The sequence below is a fragment of the Aphelocoma coerulescens genome, chromosome 7 (genome assembly GCF_041296385.1).
Source record: "Aphelocoma coerulescens isolate FSJ_1873_10779 chromosome 7, UR_Acoe_1.0, whole genome shotgun sequence".
Lineage (NCBI taxonomy): Eukaryota > Metazoa > Chordata > Aves > Passeriformes > Corvidae > Aphelocoma > Aphelocoma coerulescens.
Window position 1 is genome coordinate 25381101 of NC_091021.1, and position 22135 is coordinate 25403235.

General features: G+C 37.2%; 1 protein-coding gene across 2 annotated transcripts in view; it reads left to right on the plus strand.

Annotated features, from left to right (window-relative positions):
• The window catches only part of MAP3K2 (mitogen-activated protein kinase kinase kinase 2), a 53056-nt gene extending 31093 nt beyond the window's left edge, over positions 1–21963 (plus strand). The window contains exons 9-17 of one of the 2 annotated variants that reach the window (XM_069020968.1): positions 353–432; positions 2320–2387; positions 5362–5457; positions 7972–8178; positions 8907–9055; positions 10871–11002; positions 12154–12283; positions 13347–13524; positions 15087–21963. In XM_069020968.1, the coding sequence (XP_068877069.1) occupies positions 353–432; positions 2320–2387; positions 5362–5457; positions 7972–8178; positions 8907–9055; positions 10871–11002; positions 12154–12283; positions 13347–13524; positions 15087–15312 (1266 nt within the window). In that variant the 3' untranslated portion in view covers positions 15313–21963. The remainder of the gene's footprint in view (positions 1–352; positions 433–2319; positions 2388–5361; positions 5458–7971; positions 8179–8906; positions 9056–10870; positions 11003–12153; positions 12284–13346; positions 13525–15086) is intronic. The other variant, XM_069020969.1, reaches the window with a different exon arrangement.
• Positions 21964–22135: the final 172 nt, after the last annotated feature.

Consider the following 22135-nt stretch of genomic DNA (forward strand, 5'->3'; position numbering starts at 1 on the left):
ACTTTTGGGACACAATTTCTTTAACAAGTCCTTGATTGGTGTATGGCAAAGTATGTGCCGAGGACCTTTAAGATGCAGCACAGACCATAAAAATTGGAGGCATAACTGCTTAATTTACAGCAAAAGACTGGCGTCCAAGTCATAGAAAATAATAGATGTTATATAATATACCAAAACAAACTTCATTTTAGGAAGGCAACAGATAAGCTTCCCCCTCTGTTTTTACCAGTTCTTATCTGATTTGGATTTGTTTCTTATTAGCTGTTCAATAACAAAACTCTTCGACTGTTTAGAAAAAAAATTGAAAAAAACCCTTGAACTTGTTGGTCTGCCTCTGTTTTTTGTTTATTAGATGCTGGATCCATTGTCTTTGAGCAGTCCTGAAAACTCTGGCTCGGGAAGCTGCCCCTCACTTGACAGCCCGTTAGATGGGTAAAAATTATTTATATTCATTATTTCATTATTTATCTTTATTAGATTGCATAATATCTCAGCTGTAAAATACAACTCTCCAGTGACAGTACTTCTTCCAGAAATTCCTTTGTAAGTTATAGCATGTTTATAAAAGCTTATTGAAACTTAATTGCTTACTAATACATGGAAAATACTGTAGCTTTCTTTTTTTAAAAAAATAATTGGTATTTAAACTGCAAAAATTTAGACTTAAGGTCCGACAAGAAATGTACTGAAGGTTTTTACTAAATGTTGCTAGGTCTTACATATGTGTGGTGTATATTCCCTGGCAGAGAGCCACTCCATTAAATTTACAGTTCTTAGGCACTGCCATATTAAGTAGGCTTTCCTTTGCTAAAGCAGGGGGTACCCAGTTCCAGAAGGAGAGTAGAATCATTTAAAGGCTTCAACGGGCAATGACGTCCTTTCCTTTGCAATTACTGTCTGTTCCTCTCCCCTTGTTCCTATTGCAAACTTTTGACTTATTTTTCTTTGTTAAAGCCCACCAGTCAGTAAGAGGCAGTGTGTGTTGTGGGGGGTCTTTTTGGATTGACCTCTGAGGAGACTCCTGTGTTTTGAGGGGGTCGCCATCAAGCCAAGCCAAGCAGAATATATTCATGTTTGGTTTATGGTAGCCAGGCAAATAACCGGGTTTAATGTGCAGATTTGCTCTTTGTTTATTTCAATCTGCGAAACAACACTGCTAATTAAATATTTATTTAATTGGTGGAAAGGTACAAAGTTGGAGGTCACTGCCTGTGGCAATTAATCAGAGCTGTATTATTCAGTACTACCATTTCATTTGAGAATATGTGGTTTGAGGACACAAATATGTTTGGTCTAACAAATACAGTTTTGAGTTAAATAGTGTGCATTTCACAAGCAAGAAGACAATAGACATGAAAAGTATTTTGTGGTTGTAGTGTGATAGGTTATACACGCAGTGTTTAATGTAGCTCCACAGAAAAGAAATTTTACCAAATCGCCAAATTTAGGTTTTTTGTGGGGTAGGGGTGAGTGGAAGAAGGGGAAAGAAAGCAAACTTAATGCAACTCATATTTCTTCTTCAAAGCTTCTTTTGGTTGTTTTTATTTACTTAATTTGTCACCTCTACTTAGTTTGTTTTCCTTTTTTTTTTTTCCATTTAAATATTTCCTACAAAGATGTAGGTTTTGTGTCTCCATTTAGCTTCTGTTACCCATTAGAGAAATTCTTACCAGAAAAAGGAGGACACTGTTTTGGTATGTTTATGGAAATAAACTGTAATCGATTACTCTGACTGGCAATCCCATCCATTCCTTTTGGTGGCTGGGACTTACATACCAACTGTAGGTAAGAAACAATGTGATCATGTAAGAACCAAAAAACTCTTCATCATTCTATAACTCAATAAAATCACTCTCTTAATCCTATGACTTTCATGGAGAGAAGAGGAAATATTTTTCCTCATTAAAAGGTTCTACATTTCTTTGGTTAAATTTCCTCAAGAGTTTTTGTAGGCTGTATAACAGATTTTGCCAGTCTTTAAACCTTTGTGTTTTGCCATAAAGGTGTTAAACATTACAGTGTTCCTTTGTGGCTGTACTTGTGATAATTCATGTTTTTACTAATATCATTGCTCATTAACAGAGTGTGTTGCTTTCTTACTACATTAAGCTCAATAAGCAAGCTTTTCCATTGTTACTGATCTTCAATTGTTATAGATACCTACTAGAATTGAGTTTCAGAATTGAGTTCTACGTTTGTAAACTGGTGCAGCAACCTGTATAGCAGTGGCTTTTCATCAGTAAGAGGACAGTAAGATTAAATGTTTTAAATATTAGATTAACAGTATGTATTTAGATGCTGTATGTTTTACACTTCCAGGGACAACTATCCCAAGTCTCGGATGCCAAGAGCACAGAGCTATCCAGATAATCATCAGGAATTCTCAGGTAGGCAAAAATCACTGGAGACACACTAGATTTCCAGAACTGCTTCTCTTGCAAATAATAAGGCTTGGAAGGGATGTTCACATTGAGAAGTATTTTATCTCACAAACAATATGGTAGAAGAAAGCAAAGCAACACCAAATACACACAGTAAAAGGTGCCATGGAAATAAAAGAAATTCCAAATGTTTTCTTCCAGGTTATCGTGTGTGACAGCACTCTTAGTGTGCATAGTGTAACTATCTGCCTCTGTAAAAAGAACAAATGTTGCAGTGCATAGGGGCATGCAACAGTTAACCTGGGCTGTAATATCTGGCTCCAAGTTGGTGTATAGCCATGGTTAATTGTTTTAATTTGGAGGTGGTGTGGTTTAACCCCAGTAGGCAGCTAAGCCCCACACAGCTGCTCACTCACTCCCCCACATGAGATCGGGGAGAGAATCCAAGGGGAAAAGTAAGAAAACTCCTGAGTTAAAATAAAGGCAGTTTAATAGTACAGCAAAAGCTGCACACGCAAAACAAAACAAGGAATTCATTCACCACTTCCCATCAGCAGGCAGGTGTTCAGCCATTTCCACTAAAGCAGGGCTTCATCGCTCCCAGTGGTTACCTTGGAGAGCAAAATGCCATCACTACAAATGTCCTCCCTTCCTCTGTCTTTCTCCCAGCTTTTGTTGCAGAGCACAACCTCAGATAGTATGGAGATCCCTTGGGTCAGTTGGGGCCAGCTGTCCCAGGTGTGTTCCTTCCCAACTTCTTGTGTCTCCCAGCCCACTCTACCAGCTGGCAGGGCAGTGTGTGAAGCAAAAAAAAGCCTTGATTCTGTGTAAATGTGCTTCAGCAATGACTAAAATATCCCTATGTTAGTAACAGCATTTTGGTCACGGATACAAACTGTAGCACCACATGACCACTACAAACAAAATTAACTCTATCCAGCCAAAACCAGTACATGGAGCCTTTGTTTTCTTCTGTGTGAAATAAGGATCACATTGAAGTGCTCATGGCTTCTGTAATTGAAAGCACTGCAAAGTGAAAGGATGGAGAACCGTGGGCTGTGCCTATAAATTAATCATCACCACTAATGTTTTTTTCATGCAATACCCTGGCTTGAATCCAAGTTGTTGTGCAGGGTTCAGGCTGTGAAGTGCAGAGGGTAACCTTGAAAGGGCTCTGAAGTGTCTTCTCAGTCATGTCTCACTACAAAACTTTGCTGTTGAACAATAATTAGGTTCCAGAAAATCAAAAGGGTTTTGTGTTTCTTTGGTTTATTACATACTTTGAGGCTTCTTTTTATTTTGATTTTGACGCTTTATCCAGATAAATGTGTGAGGGCAAGTTGGTTTTTTTTTTAGAATTCTAGAGTGCTTAACAGATTGCACTCCTTTTAAACGAAAATAAAACTATGTAAGAAGCATATAGGTGGCAGAGATAAGTACCAAAAGAGTTGGAAATGTCAGAAATTAGTTTGCCTTTTGTATAATCCTAATCTAGTTTATTTGTGTTCATTACAGTTACTTTTCTAATAAGATCATCTTGCAGTATTTTTTTATGGGGGCTTGCTGGGTTTTTTTCTCATGGGATGTTCTGGTATCCCAGTTAACAGTGGGATACACAGCAATCATTAATTCCATATTCAATATTTCTTCTCATGATTTGATGTGTAACAGAAGCAGAAAAAAAGTCCATCTGGCCCAGTCTTTCCTCCTGCCACAACCAGTACCTGGCTTCTATAGAAGGGTGTGTAGTGTTCCTCTTTCAGAATATATTCCCAGTCATGTATTGCTCAAGGGTTCTGCAAATGCAAGATGTTCTTCTATGATTTGATGGACTTTTTTTCCTTCCACAAATTTTTCTTGTCCCTATTTCAACTTGTATAAACTTTCTCAGCATCAACTGTAGGTTGCAACACAAAGTTGTGCAGTTTATTGTGTTTTATGAAGATATATGTGTTTTGTGATTTTTTTTTAAGGCTTTTTTTGTTGTTATAGTTTTTCAGTTGGATTTGTTTGGTTTGGTTTGGGTTTTTTATGGACCTCTTTGTCTGCCTTTGAGCTGTTGCAGACAGCTCTAGTATATAGAGGCCTACATTCCTTATGGAGAAGCCATTTTGTATCTTTGATCATCTCTGTACTTTTAAATATTTTCCAGTTTTACTAAGTCCTTTGATATGGTCTAGACCAAAACTTTGTTAAGTGTATCTTACAGGATTTAATTTTCTTCTTAGCTAATAAAGAGTTCAGGTGCTGCTTTTTTTGGAAGTCTCTATCACAAACCTTTACTGAAGCCTACACTGAATTTCATCTGCAACTTTAATATCCAGTCACACAGATTCTTAAGGGCCTTCTCTAATTCTTCCCTTGGTTTTATTTTGCAAAGTGATTTTGTCACCTCACTGTTCCTTGTTCTATACTGAGAATTCATGGATAATTAAGCTGCATGAATTTTAGCCCAGATTCCTGTGGAACTGTTGACTGTTTCCTCCCTTCTTATGTACTTATCTTCTAACCAGTTATTTATGCATGAGGGACTTTCTCCCTTATCTTATACTTTTCTCCTTCAATAACTTTTGAAAGAGGATCTATTGAATGTTTTTTAGTAATTCAAGCTGTGTTGATTCATTCACCAGTTTTTCATATTTACACAACTTTAAATTATATTCTTTGGAATAGTTTCTCCTCTAGAAAGATTTTAAAACAGGAGTAATCAGGCATACTTCAGTCCTCCAACATTCTTTTAAGCGAGAGATTACAAACCACTTGAGCTGTTGAATTCTTGATCCTTTGGGACTTTTGACTGACATCCTTTTAGTTCTTGTGAGTTGTGTGATTTTGTTCTATAATCTCTTTTTGCTTTGATGCTTCAACCCTTCATATACTCCGATACGTTCACCCATTTTAAGTTTGTATTACCAGAGTGAGTAATTTAACAGGCTTCTGTCACATTTTAAATTTTGAAATGAATCCTTTTATTTTCTAGTAGAGTATGATATCCCAGTATTTGAGAAATTTGGAAAGGGGGGGACTTATCCCAGAAGATACCATATTTCATATCATCAACAAGACTACAATGATGGTAAGTATGAACACTGCAACAGTTTTATTAATCTGTTTTTCTTGTCTGAAAATGTGAATAAAATTTTAAGATCTTAATGAAATGAAAATATTGAAGACGTTGAAAGCTTAAATTCTTTCCCCAAACTCACTTGCTAAGATTCTAATGATTGATAGAACCTCTGAGTAGTTTTCTCTCTGGTAAAGTTATGGATTACAGAATTCCTGACTCATATGCACAACTGTGGAAATGTTTGCTATTTTTGGCCACACACAAGTCATCCAGTATAAGCTTTTGACCTTTGTGACCCTTTTCTATCTAAAGGAGGTATGTTACTTTGTCACTTCTTGTTTTGCTTTACGAAATCCCAAGTACGGTGGAGTTCCTGTTAACAGTTTCTTAGATTAAAAGAGTAAATAAAATTTAAGAGCAGTGATTTAAACTGAGAATTAACAATTAGCTGGTAAAATAAATTGTTGGAATGCGAGGCAGCACCTGCTAATGTGTCCACAAAACTGGTTTGGACAGTAATAACATCGATATAAATTTAACATGTGTTAAATTTCTAAGGGAAGTAGAGAGAAGCAGCTGAAGGATTTTCATACTTCAGGGTGTGTCAAGCGCTAGTTGAGAAGTATTATGAAGAAATTTCTCCCAAGACCAGATGGCTTCATTTGCAGTGTGGAATGAGCACAACAATAAATGGAATTATGTTACAGGAATCACAGAAATATCAAACTGAAGCTCTGCAATGCAGCTTCAGTCCTGTCCCTTGCTCTAAGGCAAGATTTAAAGAGGCGAAGATCTGTCATACTGACTTTTTAAGTAAACTCTAAATTGACTTCAGCAGAAGACATACTCACTCTCTTTATGTAACCAACTTCCAAGATAGCTTATAACTTAACTTTCTTTGTCTCCCAAGACATTTTTCCTGCAAATGAAAGTAGCTACTAGTTACTCCATTTTAACGCAGTGAAGAATTGGTCATTGCCCTTATATAACACTACAGCACACACATACCTGTTCTCTCTTTAGTTTTCTTCTCCTGCTTTAGCTGAGGTTTTTCTCATGGCTGCTTTTTGTATAACATAGGATATAAGCAGACCTTGGTATGTAGCAGTCACATTAATATATTGCAGAATGACCCTACTTTCTTGTCACCATTCTGACTGCTCTTCAGTCTGTGATTACATTTCCTGTATCCTTTTCTACATGACTTTATGCCAACCAATTGCTTTACTCTTGTAAGTTTTTACATTAGATTTCTCTTTAAGTATTTATATTGTAGTTCCTTACTGAATTTCATCTTACTGATTTTTGAATCATTTGCAACTTCCAATACCTCTGTGAATTTTGATTTCTATCTTTAAATGGATTTTCACCCACACTTAATATGATGTCATCTGCAATACTTCAGTGTGTTAAATTCCATCACATGTACATCATGAGTTAAAACAGTGTATGGAAATGGACTAAAGATAAACTGTTGGGGATGTCCACTTCAGTTATCTTCCCCTTTGATGAGAAATCACTAATAGCTGCTCTGAATCTGTCTTGGGTATAATCTACATAGTAAAGTGGTCTGCAGTACTTCATGAGTTGGCTTGTGAGAACGTCCCATTGAAATGGAAAAATTGGATTAGTGACAAACCAATTTTGACTGGTTTATCACCTTTCTTATCTTCTCAATGGTGAATAAAACTGCTTAATAACTTTTTTGCATATCTTTCTTGGAATTTAAATTGTCCAGACTAGTATATAACTCTGAGTCTACTATTTCAAAGATTTTTTAATCTGCTTTCTTCAGTCCTCTGAGAACTCCTCCTCCAGTGTAATACCTAAAGAATCAGAGACTCCTTCAGTTAATGCTGAGTTCTGTAGAATGAAACTTAACAAAGAGATGGTATCCTAAAAATAGTTGTGTTATCTAAATAGATGAACATAAATTGTGTTAGTCATTTGGTTGTAATTAATATGTTGAAGATCAGTGCTCTCTATTTTTTATTTTGATGCTGTAGCCACCTCTGAATTTTGCAATGCTCGTGTTTTGGTTTTTTAAATACTTTTGTGGTCTTCCTGTTGATTCCATGTGTCAGTCTTTCTCTTCATTCAAGAGGCTACTTGGGCACCACATGATTGTAAATGTGTATCTTGTTCTCCTCAATATCAGAAATTTGGTATTTATACATTAATAGAGCAATACAAGCAGAGGCAGGGCATTTTCTTTTCTCCTCTTACAGGTCTCCAGGTTTTTGAAGCATGTTGATCATATTTCAGAACAGTTCCAGAATTTGGTTCCAATTTTCATCTCTTAAGTTTTTGATTCTGTCTAGTCCTTATATACATCTGTGATGAATGTTTGTTTTCTTCTAGGTGGAAAATTAAACCAGTAAATTTCATGATGATTGCATCCTATCCTCTGCTGTGGCAGATTCGGACGAGATGATGTAGAATTCATAAAGTATTTGCATGCACACTTTGCACTGCAGTATTTTTTTGTAGTGTAACGTTCATGTTCTGTGTATATCTTTGAAGGTCGTAAAACTTTTCCCAGAGCCAGAAGGACTCAGGGGAACAACTTCCGATCACCAGTTAGTTTCAGTCCCACTGACCACTCGCTGAGCACCAGCAGTGGGAGCAGCGTCTTTACACCAGAATACGAAGATAACCGGATGAGGAGGAGGGGCAGTGACATAGACAATCCTACCTTGTCAGTCATGGACATCAGCCCACCCAGCCGCTGTAAGTTCTGGCATTTTGTGAACCTCGCTGTAAAACTCTTACTTTTCAAGTATATCATGTCAAAACCTACCATGTCATCCAAATACATGCCATTAAATAACATGGTTTTATCTCTTTAATAGGCAAAGGTCAAGACTATGCTCATCAGTATTTTCATTGCTTACCTTGCCAGCTTTCATGTAGACTTTCAGTTGGAATTTACATCTGTGATAGCAAAACATCGTAAAAGTGATTTGTTAGACTCTTTAGGACCTGAGAAGGGTTTTGTAGGTTGCAGTTGCTATTTATTTTTGCAGATGTTTGTCATGTTTTCAGTTAAACTGTACATCTTTTGTGGTACTGCTTCATACTTGTGGTAGCATTTCAGGAGCAAATATACTTTGTGATGACTTCAGTAGCTCATACCTTGTAATTATGCCTTGATTTTTTTAAAAAGAAAGTTGTTTGTTTAACGTGCTTTTTCTGTTTTTCAGATTAGCTATTGCTAGTTGTTTTAAGGAGGTCTAGTTCTACCACAAATTATTTTGTGAATAAATTTAAGTAGCTCATGTTTTGCATTTTACAGGAAGTTTTACTGATCTTTGTAATTTATATGATGAGGTTTAGGGGACACAGTCTCTGTTGTTGAAAAAGTAGTCTTTTAAAAATTATTTTCTGTGTATTCCAGTTTTTCTCGATCAGCTGAATAACAAGCTCATTTGAAAACCAAAACATACTTATATTTTCAGCACCACGAGCTCCAACTAACTGGAGACTTGGTAAACTGCTGGGTCAAGGTGCATTTGGCAGAGTATATCTGTGTTACGATGCTGATACTGGAAGAGAATTGGCTGTTAAACAAGTTCAGTTCGATCCCGATAGTCCGGAAACCAGCAAGGTAAGTGATACGAAAGAGAGACCTTGGAAAAGGCTTCTGCTGAAGTGGGGTGTTCTTGACCAGACTCACATTCCTTTCCTTGAACAGGATGAACATGTTTTGAACATGTTTTAAACCATGTTATATTAGGAAATCATGTCCTTGTTAGGAATTCTGTTTTGTTAGTACTACAGATAATTAGTCTGCTTACCTGATTTTAATACTACATCACATTTTTAAATTTTCAGACATATCCTTATGCTGTAAAGATGCATAATTTGATTTGGTGCAGTCTCGGTCTTTAAAATTAAACAATCTGTTATGAAGTGTGCTCTGAAATACATAATTTTTATACTAACAGGAATTAGAAGAAGTTCCATTTATAAACAGAAAAGGCTGTACTGATTTAAGTGTTCCTGAAAACAAATTCCTGAAAACAAATTGGTTTTGCCTATGAAGAAGTTTGAGATTCTTAACGTATTTTTTCATCTTTTTGGGGGTATTTCTGTGTTTTGGGGTTTGTTTTGTTTCTTTTAAACGTTGTGCATCAAGACTAGATGCTGTTACACACTGTGTTTCTCTCAAAAGAGCACAAGTTTCCTTGTTAGTTTATTCTCTCTCTAAAATTGAACTTGTCCATCTTTAAATACTGGATGCTGAAGGAGATAAACTATTTAAAGGTAGCACCAATCCTCTATTTCTTCTTTTCCCAAACCATACTTGCTGCTTTTTACAGGATGGGAAGAGAATTGTTGCTTTCCCTACATTGTGACTGCGTTCTGCACTGTGGGGAGCAAGGCCGGGGAAACAATGGGTGTAAGCATGATTGCAGAATTGAGTGGCTGCCAGTTATAGTTGCTGCTATTAGTGATGTAGGATCAAGGAAAAAGTCAAGGATTATTTGTGCTGTAGAATCCTAGAGTAGTTGTTGTTGCTACTTCTTTAAAATGTGTAACAGAACAACTGATTATATTTTGGAAATGTTAAATATAAAATATGGTAGATCTCTCCTGAAGCAACGGTTTTGTGATCTCACTTATCATGGCATTTTGTAGTAATATGTGCTTCTGTGTGTAAAAAAATTTGTTTTCTTTCTAGTGTCAGAAGTGTGAGGGTATCGGTAATAGGCTGTGACAGATAAAAATTCAGGTTTTGATGAAAAACTTCTAGGTGAAATTTGGAATCTAGTCAAGTTTGAATTTGCGGGTTAGTATTTTTCCAGCATTTAACTATACAGTCCATTTCAAAATATCTTACTTCCTTTTGCAAAATTTGTAGTATTTTGGATGGCTCCAGAGAAAGCAGTTGTGAGTTTTTTCCTTTGTTGTATTTCATTATTACAATATCAAGTGGTACTCAAAGGCATTTTTAAAGTATAGTCTATCATCCTGGAAAAGTTAAGAGTTAATGCTAATTACTCCACCACAGATTAAAATGTAGAGGTTTTTCTGTATTTTGTTCATTGTTTTTTTACCCAGTTGGAGGCTTATGACATGTTGCATAATGATCACTGACCTCATGCACGTATTGACATGTGCTGTGCTCTGAAATAAACATAGCTTCAAGAGAAGAGAAACAATGAAAACCCAGCAAAATAATCCCAAAGATAATGTATAGAACAGACATAGTTTTGCTTGTTTTTAATTACCTCAATTTAGCATTGATATTTTCTTATTATAAAATGCAAAAACTTTACATAGGCTGCAGGATTATTTTGTTACTTAGTTTGCATAACACTTCAATATGTACATACTGCTCTGCTTGAAAAAAATCAAATCCAAAATCTTAGTTTTACTACATCTAGCATGGTAAATCTTTTCTGTTTTGTCCTTTCAGGAAGTAAATGCACTTGAGTGTGAGATTCAGTTGCTGAAAAATCTGCTGCATGAAAGAATTGTTCAGTATTACGGTTTCTTGAGAGATCCGCCTGAAAGGACGCTCTCAATATTCATGGAGTACATGCCTGGGGTAAGCAAGAGAGCTCATCCACTTCAGCCATCGGTTGTGTGTAGTGTGATGAGCACCCAAGCATTCAGCTTTGCATAAGTGCACACAGATATTTAAAACTGTCCAAGTTAAAAACAGTCACCAAAGATGGGTACTAACAACTGCTTGCAGGCTCCTGTCTTCTGCATTTCTTGCTTGGGTTTTCAGAATTACAGTGCTTTGTACAAAAGCTCTTTTTGTGTTTGGTTTTGGCATAAGTTGGTGCCTGGCGATGTCTTTGAAAAGACAATATTATCATTAGTAAACATGTAAATCTTCGTGAATTTTAATGTTTTGTTTTGCCATGCTTCAAGTATTTCAGGAAAACAAAAAGTAGCAAAGATGGGAGTGGGAATAAGTGCATACAGAAAGGAATCTTAGTGCTTGCTTTTTGTGTGGCAACTAGCACATGCTGAACTGCTGCTCTTCTGCTTTGTTAGGAAATACTGTAAGGTCAGAAAACTGTAGAATTTCATTTTCTCACCAAGTGGGGTCAGCAGAGCTAAATAAAATGTGCTCGTATAAAAACAGAGGCTCTGTATTTCTGAATAGTTAGAGCAGTCTACTTGCTATGAGACTCCACAGGGGAAAAGCAGTGTCTGGGTATTGTTTTCTTGGTGGTGGGTTTTTTGTTTGCTTCTTCATTTTTTGAGTTCTGGGCTTTGCTTTGGGGGACTGCTTTAATTTTTCTGAGATTTGGAGGGCAATGTGACAGAAGTAACCTTAGCAGTTTGTAACTCTGTGTGGCAAAGCCAGGTTATACAAAAATAGTTGCAAAAACCCAAGAGGTTTTGCTTAAATGTTATTTTAAGCTAAGACTTGCTTACCTCTTAATTTTTACCTAAAGCACCACCCTACAGCACGTGGTAGTTTTTTTGAGTATAAACTAACCCAAAGGGCCTGTGTTATGTCCATCCTGAGTATCACCACTTACCCATCAAAAAGTTCGAGGGTGGTGTTGGAGTGGTGCTGTTCTCTTTCTGTACATTGGACTAGAACTATTCAGCTGCTTGCGAGTTTTAAGGTTCAATCAAGACGGATTGTAATTTTAAATGTCTACGTTGCAGGTGTAAATTTAATTGAATTTCAGTTGAATTCTAGAAGTGTTAGTGCTTTTTACTTCTGTGCCATAGGGTTCCATCAAAGACCAGTTGAAATCGTACGGAGCACTCACAGAGAATGTGACTCGTAAATACACACGGCAGATTTTGGAAGGAGTTCACTATTTGCACAGTAATATGATTGTCCATCGGGATATTAAAGGTAATGATAGTTCTGTGCACAATTCAGTGCTCTTTATTACTGATCCTTTTCCAGTCTTATGTGAAGCGCTAAAATGCAATTAAGTTTGAAATACTGAAATACTGACTTAAAATCAGTGTGATTGCTTTCCATCTTTTGTCACTGCTGTAACCTGGGGAGGGAAAAATAATCAACCTTGGGATGTTCTAGCAGACTTCTGGCAATGTTTCTTTAGTCTCCGTCTGCAAAACAATCAGGATAAACTCCTTTGATTTTATTTTACTATTAATAGTTTTAAATATATTAGAGGATGATGTCATTAGAAATAGAATGTGCAGAGGGAAGCATCATGACTCGAAAGTTTATATTTAGAGTTTTGTTTCATTAATTATATAGAAATTACCCAGCACTTCACTGGTACAAGAAGTGACCGGCAGAGGTGATTTGCCTGATCAGACTTCTTCCATTTTACTGCTAGGAAGCCTGATGAAACATTTGCTATTTGCAGATAGGTACAGGTGACTTGCAAGTGTTGCATAAGCAAGGTGTGAATATGTAGGAAGATGGTGATGTGCACAATAGATGTGTTGAACACAGTGCTGTTGTATTCCATAATATTTTTACCATTTTCCTGCTGCTTTGTATCAACAGTGCTTTGTTCAGAGCAGGTTGAGATATCACAGTCAATTTGTACATCTTGGGCAGACAACTGTTTTGAATAAATCTGTAACACAAGCTGGGATTTGGCTTTAAAATAGTGTGGAGACATTTTCAGTTGCGTGGAAACTCCTTTCCCATTTTTTTTAATTTCCCATGTATGGCACATTCCTTATTTTGTCAGGAGGGCTTTCCAAAGGGACTGCCCCTTCCTGGAAAAGGCCTAGGATGAAAACCAGTGTGTACAATTCATTATTTTCTGAACTCCAGAATAGTGTAGTAGGCATGAGCAGAGAGAGTAAATTCTCTGGCTTGAAATCCTGGGTTGATGTTGAATTGTATCCCTGAATCCAAACTTCTGTTACTGTTTGCCACACCAAAACCTCGAGTCTTTCATGAAGGTAATGCTGTGTTCCCTTCCTTCCAGGAGCAAATATTCTGCGGGACTCAGCAGGCAATGTGAAGCTTGGTGACTTTGGTGCCAGCAAACGACTGCAGACTATCTGTCTCTCTGGTACAGGAATGAAGTCTGTCACAGGAACTCCCTACTGGATGAGCCCCGAAGTTATTAGTGGAGAAGGGTACGGCAGAAAAGCAGACATCTGGTATGTTAAAAAAACCCTTCTCTACTGAGAAGTGTCATTTCATTTTCAACAGAGAGTAGGTGTTTGTTATCTGAAGCTGCAGTGTTTCATTCTGGGATTTAAGCTGAAGAAGGTGGCAGATGTGAGCACTGATAGTCATATTTGGAGAGTCTTAACACTGAAATTTAATTTTTCATGTGGCAATTTCTCAGCCCATCAGTTTAGAGATCCTAAGAGAATCCTTTGACCTTGCATGAAGTTAGGATTACCAAACTGTTTTTTAGTTCTGGAGAGGTACTGGCTGAAAGCAATGTGTGAAGCTTTGAAACATCAGTTCAGTCAATGTCTTGAAATGAAACTTTAACTCTGAAATACCTTTGATGCAAGGCAGAAAATAAAATGCTAGTCCTCTAAAAGCTGAACACTTAAGAGTGAATTTGCCAGATTTAAAGGGAGTACCAAAAAAGAATTTGCTTTGTTAATAAATACTTAGGAACTAAGAGAGAAAGGTAATTTTCAATAATGAAGGTTAGTGCAATATTGTGTAATATGCCACAGTCTAATATGGCTCCAGCCCAGTGGGCAGATGACTTTGGCAGTGAGACTCCTTGCACTGCAGCTGATCTGTGAACATGCAGTAGTGGGCTGGCAGCAGCAGATAAACAGGAGTAGTAACACTGTGTGTTTAAAAAGGAACTACATTATAGCCAACCAATAGCAATACTTTTAACCTCAGGGAAATTAATCCAGGCTACTTCAGATTACTTAGTAATTACTCTGATACACATGAATAATAGAGAAACCTTATAATTTCAAGCAGTTGATTTGTTCAAATTTGAAGTATTGGTACCAAGGTTTTTGTGTGTTTTTTGGCGGAAACTTAAGAAAAAATACTGAAGTTGGACTTCTGTCAGTCAGTAAATCCTTATTGTGTATGCTGTATGCCCTTCTGCCTTCCTAAATTCTATAAACATGAGTTTTGTGTACAAAGATTGTTTAGGAACTTAAAATTTTGTTTGTCAATATAAGTATATTTTTAGTATGCTTAACTAAAAGAGACGATAACATGAAGTAGGGCTTTTGTTTTTCAGCTGCCGTATTATGTTTGCACACTATTCACTGGTGATAACTTGGGCATTTCTAATGAGCTGGCAACACACGTGGTATGCTTGGAGCATTCCTGATGCTTTGCATTTCTGTTTGGCCTCAAGGAGCAGGAAAGCTTCCAAGTGCAGTGCTGAGTGTGTGGCCTTTGTCAGCCTGCTGAGCACTGGATGCTGGCAGAGCCCTACCACAGTCGGTATTGCCTGGATAAATATCTAATTATCCCTTCACTGAGGTAGTAGCTTTTGGCCCAGGGGAGTAATGAAGTGGAGACATAGGTAGTGATCTGTGCAACTTTGAGATAAAGGTATAACAGTACATGCCATTTTTTTCCAATGCCTGTTTTGTGCTGAAGTTGCTCTGTATTGTTAAGTGGACGCTCCTTATTTGTGATATTTTAGCTCCTCTCTGCTATTTCTTGTGTTCCTGGGAAAGCATGGATGTTGTAACCTGCTGTTTCACTTCTGCCTCTGTTTCAGGAGTGTAGGTTGCACAGTGGTAGAAATGCTCACTGAGAAGCCCCCGTGGGCAGAGTTCGAAGCCATGGCTGCCATCTTTAAAATTGCCACTCAGCCAACCAACCCCCAGCTCCCACCTCACGTCTCCGACCACGCTCGGGATTTCTTGAAACGGATTTTTATCGAGGCCAAGCTGCGACCGTTTGCAGATGAACTGCTAAGACACACGTTTGCACACTATCACTAACACCTGCCTCAACTCAGCTTGCATCTACTGCATTTATTTTCTATTTGACTGCACTTTTATTTTTATTTTTTACAAAGAAAAAGGAGAAAAAAGACAAGAGAGAGAATATTCTCTTGAATCTTTGTTTCACTTAGATTGTAAACAATCTAAATTTTGTATCTAAAATGAGAATCTTCTCTCCCCCCCCTCCCACCAGGACTAGAACTTTTTGTTTCTATAATGTACTGATGTGGTTGATGTAGATAAAGCACTTTAGTACATATTTGTTCCTTATTTAAAGAGGAAAAAAATTACAAATGCTTGGACAGTCAGGAACTGTGTGGCTTTTTCTGACACCGCTGACTGACTCAGGGTGCAGGGAAAAATAGACATGCAGCTAAAGGACAAGAAGGTTACTTCTATGTGATTCTTCTCTGTATTGTAGGTACTTGCAGCAGAGAGTTCTAAGTTCTTACTATATTTTAGCATTTTAATCAGTTTCTGGAATTTACAGTTTAAGCAGGAACATGTGGTTCTGAGAGTTAATTGACGAAGCTGGGAGAACTTGGAACTCTTTGTACAGCAGCATGTCTAGCTGGTACTTCTATGTGACCAAAAGAAAATAACATAACGAGCTCAAAACTGATGTACTAGTTAGAGGTTTTGGAGTAGAATTGTTGTATTATCTTAATAGGAAAATAATTACAATTAAACAGATTATGGGCCCAAACCCGTAGAAACTACTATACTGCAAAGGGGAAATTTTCCATGCTAGACAAGGGTCAGCTATTGGATGTAAATACTTAGGAGAACACCTCCTGCTCTATCTGCCAAAGAGAACCTCTGTTGCATAAGCTTAGAGGGAGACAGTTATCTTAGCTGAGAAAAAATAGTGATGTTGAGAGTCAATTCTCCTCCACAGTCCCATGAATTGGCTGCAGGGGAAAGGGAGTGACTAATCCTTGTGCAGTATATGAGTTGCTTGATTCAGAATGAGCTAAAAGAAATGTTTTCAAAGCTGTTGAGAGGCGCTAGGATGGAATGTATGTCAACATCAAGTGCCTGAAAAATATAAAATTCTTCCCATTCTGCACTAAAAAAAAAATGGTTTAGTAATGCAGGTCAGTCATCTAGGATGTGTTGAAAATTCCTGAAATAAAGTCAAATATCTTCAAACATCTCTTAACATCAGGAATGGATCCCTGAGAAAGCTAAGACTCCAGTTATATTTTTAATGAGGTAGCACTGATGAATGCTATGAAGAAGGAGGCACAGCACAGAAAATTGTACAAAGAATAGGCCAGAAGTGCAGAGAGAGCCATCAATTAAATAACATGAGTGTGATTATTCCAGCCTGATAATCCAGATTGGTGTTTGTCAGATTTCCAACTGTCATAAAGTGTACATTAATCACTTTTTCTATTTCTGAAAGAGCATAATAAAAGAAAAGTAGTAAAAAGCTGAAATACTGCTTCTCAGTTGAGAAGCCCAGGTACTGATCAGGTGTAGTGAATAACTGACTTTTCACGACAGAAAAGTCAGATTCTCATATTTTTGTAGAAGAACAGAACATAAATAATTTAAAAGGGCATTTGGAAATAAACTATTGGACTACAGAACTGAAATTATGTTTACTGTTTTGGATGATTCATTGCTTGCTTTTGTTGTTTTGTAAAGGCAGAGCAGGCTGGTACTGTGACCCTTGTCTAGTCTGACAAGGCTCTACCTGTTCTGCATCTTTAGAGGACTATCAGAGTTACAAAGTGCATGGAGACAGAACAATAAGCTTACCCATTCCCACAGTCACTCATGGATAAGATTTCTGAACTTATTCTGCTGAATTCCATATGTTTTACCAGAGCATAAGCAGGAGTATGGATCTATCCTAATCACTTTACCTGTAGTGGAGTGAGAATGACTTTTTTTGTGGCCATCTCTCCAGAGACTGAGAGTGGTGACTTCTTCAGCTTATGTGAGTATTTTACCCAGCTTATAATTTTCTCGGTCAGGGTACACAGCTGTGCAAGGTTTCCTAAGCACAGGGAGAGCTAGTCAGACCAGGAAAAGTGTAAAAGGCTGAAAGGCAAGGCAGCTTGTAGTGACTATTTTTTTTGTTTGTTTCTCTGTCACTAGATAAAAGCTATGAAGCAGCCTTTAAGAAGAATTGGTATGTACTCTGCTGTAAGGGACCTTTGCTTTATAAGCAAAATATAGTGACAGTAGGGATGGGAAGTTTAATGTAGAACCTGATCATTTATCTAGGTAATTTTAAAGATCATGTAATTGAAATGATTGATTTCAAACAGACTAAGAAGGTACCAAAACCAAGGTCAAAATGTATATAAAAATCAGTAGTGGTCAGTGATACCTGAAAAGGTAAGAAAATTTTATATATTACCAAAAAAGGACATTAAAGGGAAAATGTAACCAGGTTTATCTGTAGCATTCGTAACATTTAAATATACTATTCTAAAGAGAAACTGCACTCTCTGAAGCTTGAAAATTTTCATAATCTAGTTTTCTTATAATGTGTCCTTTCTGTGAGACAGTGCTGGATCATGTATATTGCAGTATCACTTCCTTATTATGGTTTTTAATTACTGAACAATCAAGTTTGCTGCTTTTGTGCCTTTTCTAAAAATAATGGCATTCAGTCATGACAACGGTCAACATTTTGGAGCCAGGAAGAAAACAACTTTCAGAATGCATTTTTCATCATGTCTTTGGCACGTCAGAAAGCTGCCAAGAAAAGACTGTGCTTCTTAAATGAAGCTGAGATTTTCCAGTTTGAGTGATTCTAGTAAAATTTTATGAATTTAACCAAGGTTAGGCTTGAGCTAGTTTTTTCTCTACTGACTTAAATAACTTACAGGAAATGAGTTGGTTATTAACACAAATGTTTTGAGCTAGAAATAATTATCAAGCTAAATCAGACTTTTACCAGAAGGCTGGCTATTACTTGCCCATAGTGGGGTAATGCAGTAAAACAAGTTGTATACAGGGTTTGTTAGACACTTACAGGGACTCCTGGGGTGATGGTGAACAACCCCTCCTTCTAGAATTTGTGAGGGTGCATGGAACTTCATGCTTTAAACTCCATTGCAGGAGGATTGCAGAGCCAAGATCCCTGCTCACAACTTCTTGTATATCACTTAAAAAGCCACCAGCATTTTAGAATCACTAATTAGTCTTAATTGTTGAATCCAGTTATAAGAAAATGCCAGTGAAGGCAATACTGCTGCAGGGTTGGTTTGCTTTTCTGTAAACGCCACGATGAAGCTATACTCTCAAAAAATAAGGGTTGAAATTCATGGTGAGTATGTGTATTTTCAAAATTCTTACTTATCTCCTAATGAATTTTAGTATTCTGTCTGTTGCACATATTAAGTGACAAAAGCTACTTCTGTGGTATGATATTAATGATGTAATTACAGTCCTGTTAGAGCATGACTCAAAGTTTCAGTAGTGCTGTGTTAGAGGAAGTTGTTTATTTTTTATTTGGGTGATAGAAATATCCATGGAAGAACTCAAAAAGATATGAGTCTAATAATTGCATAGTTAAATCTACAGTCTTCTTTTCTTGACGGTTTAAATATAGTCTTAAATGTTTAACTTGATTTACAATTTGATTTCCAACTAAACAGTCCTTTCAGTACAAAAAAATGAAAAGTTTGGGTTTTTTTAGCTAGTGCCTTTTTGTCTTTATGCCTTAATTTTGTTCATGTTAGAACACCATATTGAAATATGTCATACAATTCCATGTCACCAAAGCAGTCTTAGCAAATGGTTTTTTTCAAAGTGCCCAAACCAGAGTTCGCCTAACTGCACTGAAAAGTGTGCATGAATTATAGTTTGCAGCAGACATTCAAATTCAGAACTTTAAAGTGATTTTTGGCTTCCTGTGCTAATACAGGTTTTGCATTTGCATTCTGGAGATTGTACACTGATGCACATACCAGAAAGAGTATTTGTCTGCATGCACAGAAGTAACTAGATTGTCAGGATCTGGCTTCCTGGCTCTGGGTACCAGACTCTGCAGCAGAGTTTCTTACTGGGCTTGAAAGCCAAGCTGGTACATTTGTAAGCATGGTACTGTATTAAAAGCTGTTTACTTTCATGCACAGGAGTATGATCTGTCCAAGCAAACCAACAGATTTCTTTCCTGTGCCTTTTGGATAATCCTAATCCTGCTGTTGTCTTGACTGAAAGCCTCGTAGCACCCGTAGGTACACTGCAGTACAGCAAGCCATTCTTTTGGACAGCATAGAGTGATGTCTAATTGCAGCTTCAGAGACTTGAGAAAATTGGTCAGATCTACAGTTATTTATAACCAATTTCTTACTTTTTTAATCTTGAAAGACTGTGTCACGCATTTAGAGAAGTATAACGTGTGTGCTTGAATGCAAGTCCCTATGGTGTTTCTGGAAAAGCAAAAGTATTGCCGCCAGTGTCATTTCTTCTTCCTGGTAACTTGCTGTCTTGTGGCAATGACAAGTCTGCAGTGTAGAATCACTTAAAATTACCAAAGCTTTTATATCCCATATACATATAGCCAAAAGTGATGTTTCATGTCACTTATAGATAGTGTGTATCTATCTACCAGTAAGCTGTTGCTGACTGAGTAAAGCAGGTACTAGTAAAAAGTGAGACACTGCCCATATTTCAGACATGTGGGTGTTAATAGTTACTGTTCTGGTACGCAAAAATTCATGCTTGCATTAAAATGAAGAGTTTTCTTTTTAAAAGCTCTTTCTAATTTAATCCTACTGTTGTCATTCTAAAATTACTGCATAAGCTTGGTGACTAAAACCTGGTGACTTCTGTAGCTGGGTTTGAGCCTTGGGGCATTTAAAGAACGCCATGAAGATAAAATTGTGACCTGGTCTGTTTTGTGCGCCATAGTGAGAGTGTTCCAAAGCTCCAGGAAGCAGCCAGTCCTCTTTATGTGGCAGCCAGATGTCACCCACAGTTACCTGGGTATGGGTGCTGCCTTCAGGAGGAGCCACTAATGCACACCAAGGGATCAGACAGGTTTGCTATCAACCCAGGATTTCTGAATCAAAATCTGGGATCAGAAACAAAGGAGCTTCTTTCTCATTTGATTTCCCCCACTTGGCCCACACCGTTTATTTTTCTTTCTAGCTGGCAAAGTTTAAATCCTGCATAGGTGGTGGCCCCTGATAGCTCCTGAATAAAGGTGTGTGTTCAGCTTTAGACCAGGGACGCTGCAGCTCCTGGTTTGCTCGTGCAATCCTTGGGATTCCTCTAGCAATATATACGTATACGGAGTTGAGGGATGGGATGGAGGAAATGAAATTTCTCAAGTTTCAGAGCAGTCACACCTTGGCTAGGGCTTAAGTTTTCATAAACTTATTTTAAAGGGAGAGGAACTGGATTAAATGGCATAAAAATTGTATCTTATGGTTCAACCCTTATGTTGAGTTCACAGGTAAGGATTGGAGGTCAGGGTCTTCTGCTGAGAGATAAGGAAAAGGATACTCCAGCTCCAGAGTGGGTAGTAGTAGGAAATACATCTGAGCTTTTTTGTGCTTTTTACCCGAAAACTAGATGATCCTTTTCCCCCAGAGGTTTATATAATGTGGATATAAAAACAAGGATTGCATTTTCTTTTCTGAACAGCCATTAGATTGTCAGTTCCGTAGTGTTTGTTTCTTGTTAATACCAGTAAAAAAAGGTGGTGTCACCCTAAAATTGGAATGGTTTATTAAAGCATAGTGTCTGTCATCTCAGACCTCGCAGGAGTCGTGTAATGGAGTATCACTGTAAATAGGTGGAGGAGACTTAGCTTAATTGGAACGTAGGCTTTTAGTTTTCATGAAGCTATGAATAAAAATTTGTAAATTTACTCTTGATCTAATGTACATTTTTATGTAGCCATTAAATTCTCTATTTAATCTATCAGTTTCTCACTGTAAATGTTTTTACTCTCAGTTGAATGCTGGGCACAGTTTGTAATGTATGTACACAAAGGTGTTTTTTTCTATCAACGTTGAATTTTTTGCACATTTTTGGAAATATTTAATTTGTACACTGATTTAATACTCTGACCAGTTGTCGATGGGTGTATGAGAATCACGTGTGTGTGCAATGTACTACTGTCTGGATGTATGGGGTTTTTTATTACTTTTGAGATGTTGCTACCAGTAACTGCACTGCTGTTGCTGCTTTACATGGAATATCTTGTGTATAAAAAAAAGATAAAAACAATTAAAAAATTAGCTTATGGTTATCATGGTTGAGGAACTCAGGAGTTGGGCATTGCTTGCAAGTTCCGTTGTCTAACAACCTTCCAAACTTAAAAACAAACAACCAACCCTGCCTTGTAATTCTGTGTATGCATTGAATGTGTGTGTGTATATATCCCAGTAATCTTATTCCACAATTTCATTTCTACATTTTTATGAACTTGTTTTTTAAGGGTACTATGTTTAGTTAGAATAATTAAATATATAAAGGCTTTGAGAGATGATTTACTAGATAAATATATTTTCAGCTGGCTGATGTTCAAAATATTTTTTTAATTTTTGTTTTTAACCATTCGAAATGTATTTGTATTTCCAAAATCAGACACGAATTGTACTTAGAAATATATTAAAACACTCTGTAGGGACAACAGTGTGATTTCTCTTTTAAGAATTCTGCACTTCAGAATACTGCGCAATGTCACTCTCGTACCTCAGTTCCGGGTTGGCTTTTTTATTGTTATTTACAGTGCGCTTTCCGGAAGTCTGTTCAATTCCTTTTACTCATTTTTAATTATTTTTGCTCATTTCCCGCTGCTCCGGGCGTGGCCCGTTCCCGAGGCCGCGCCCCCTGCCCGCCC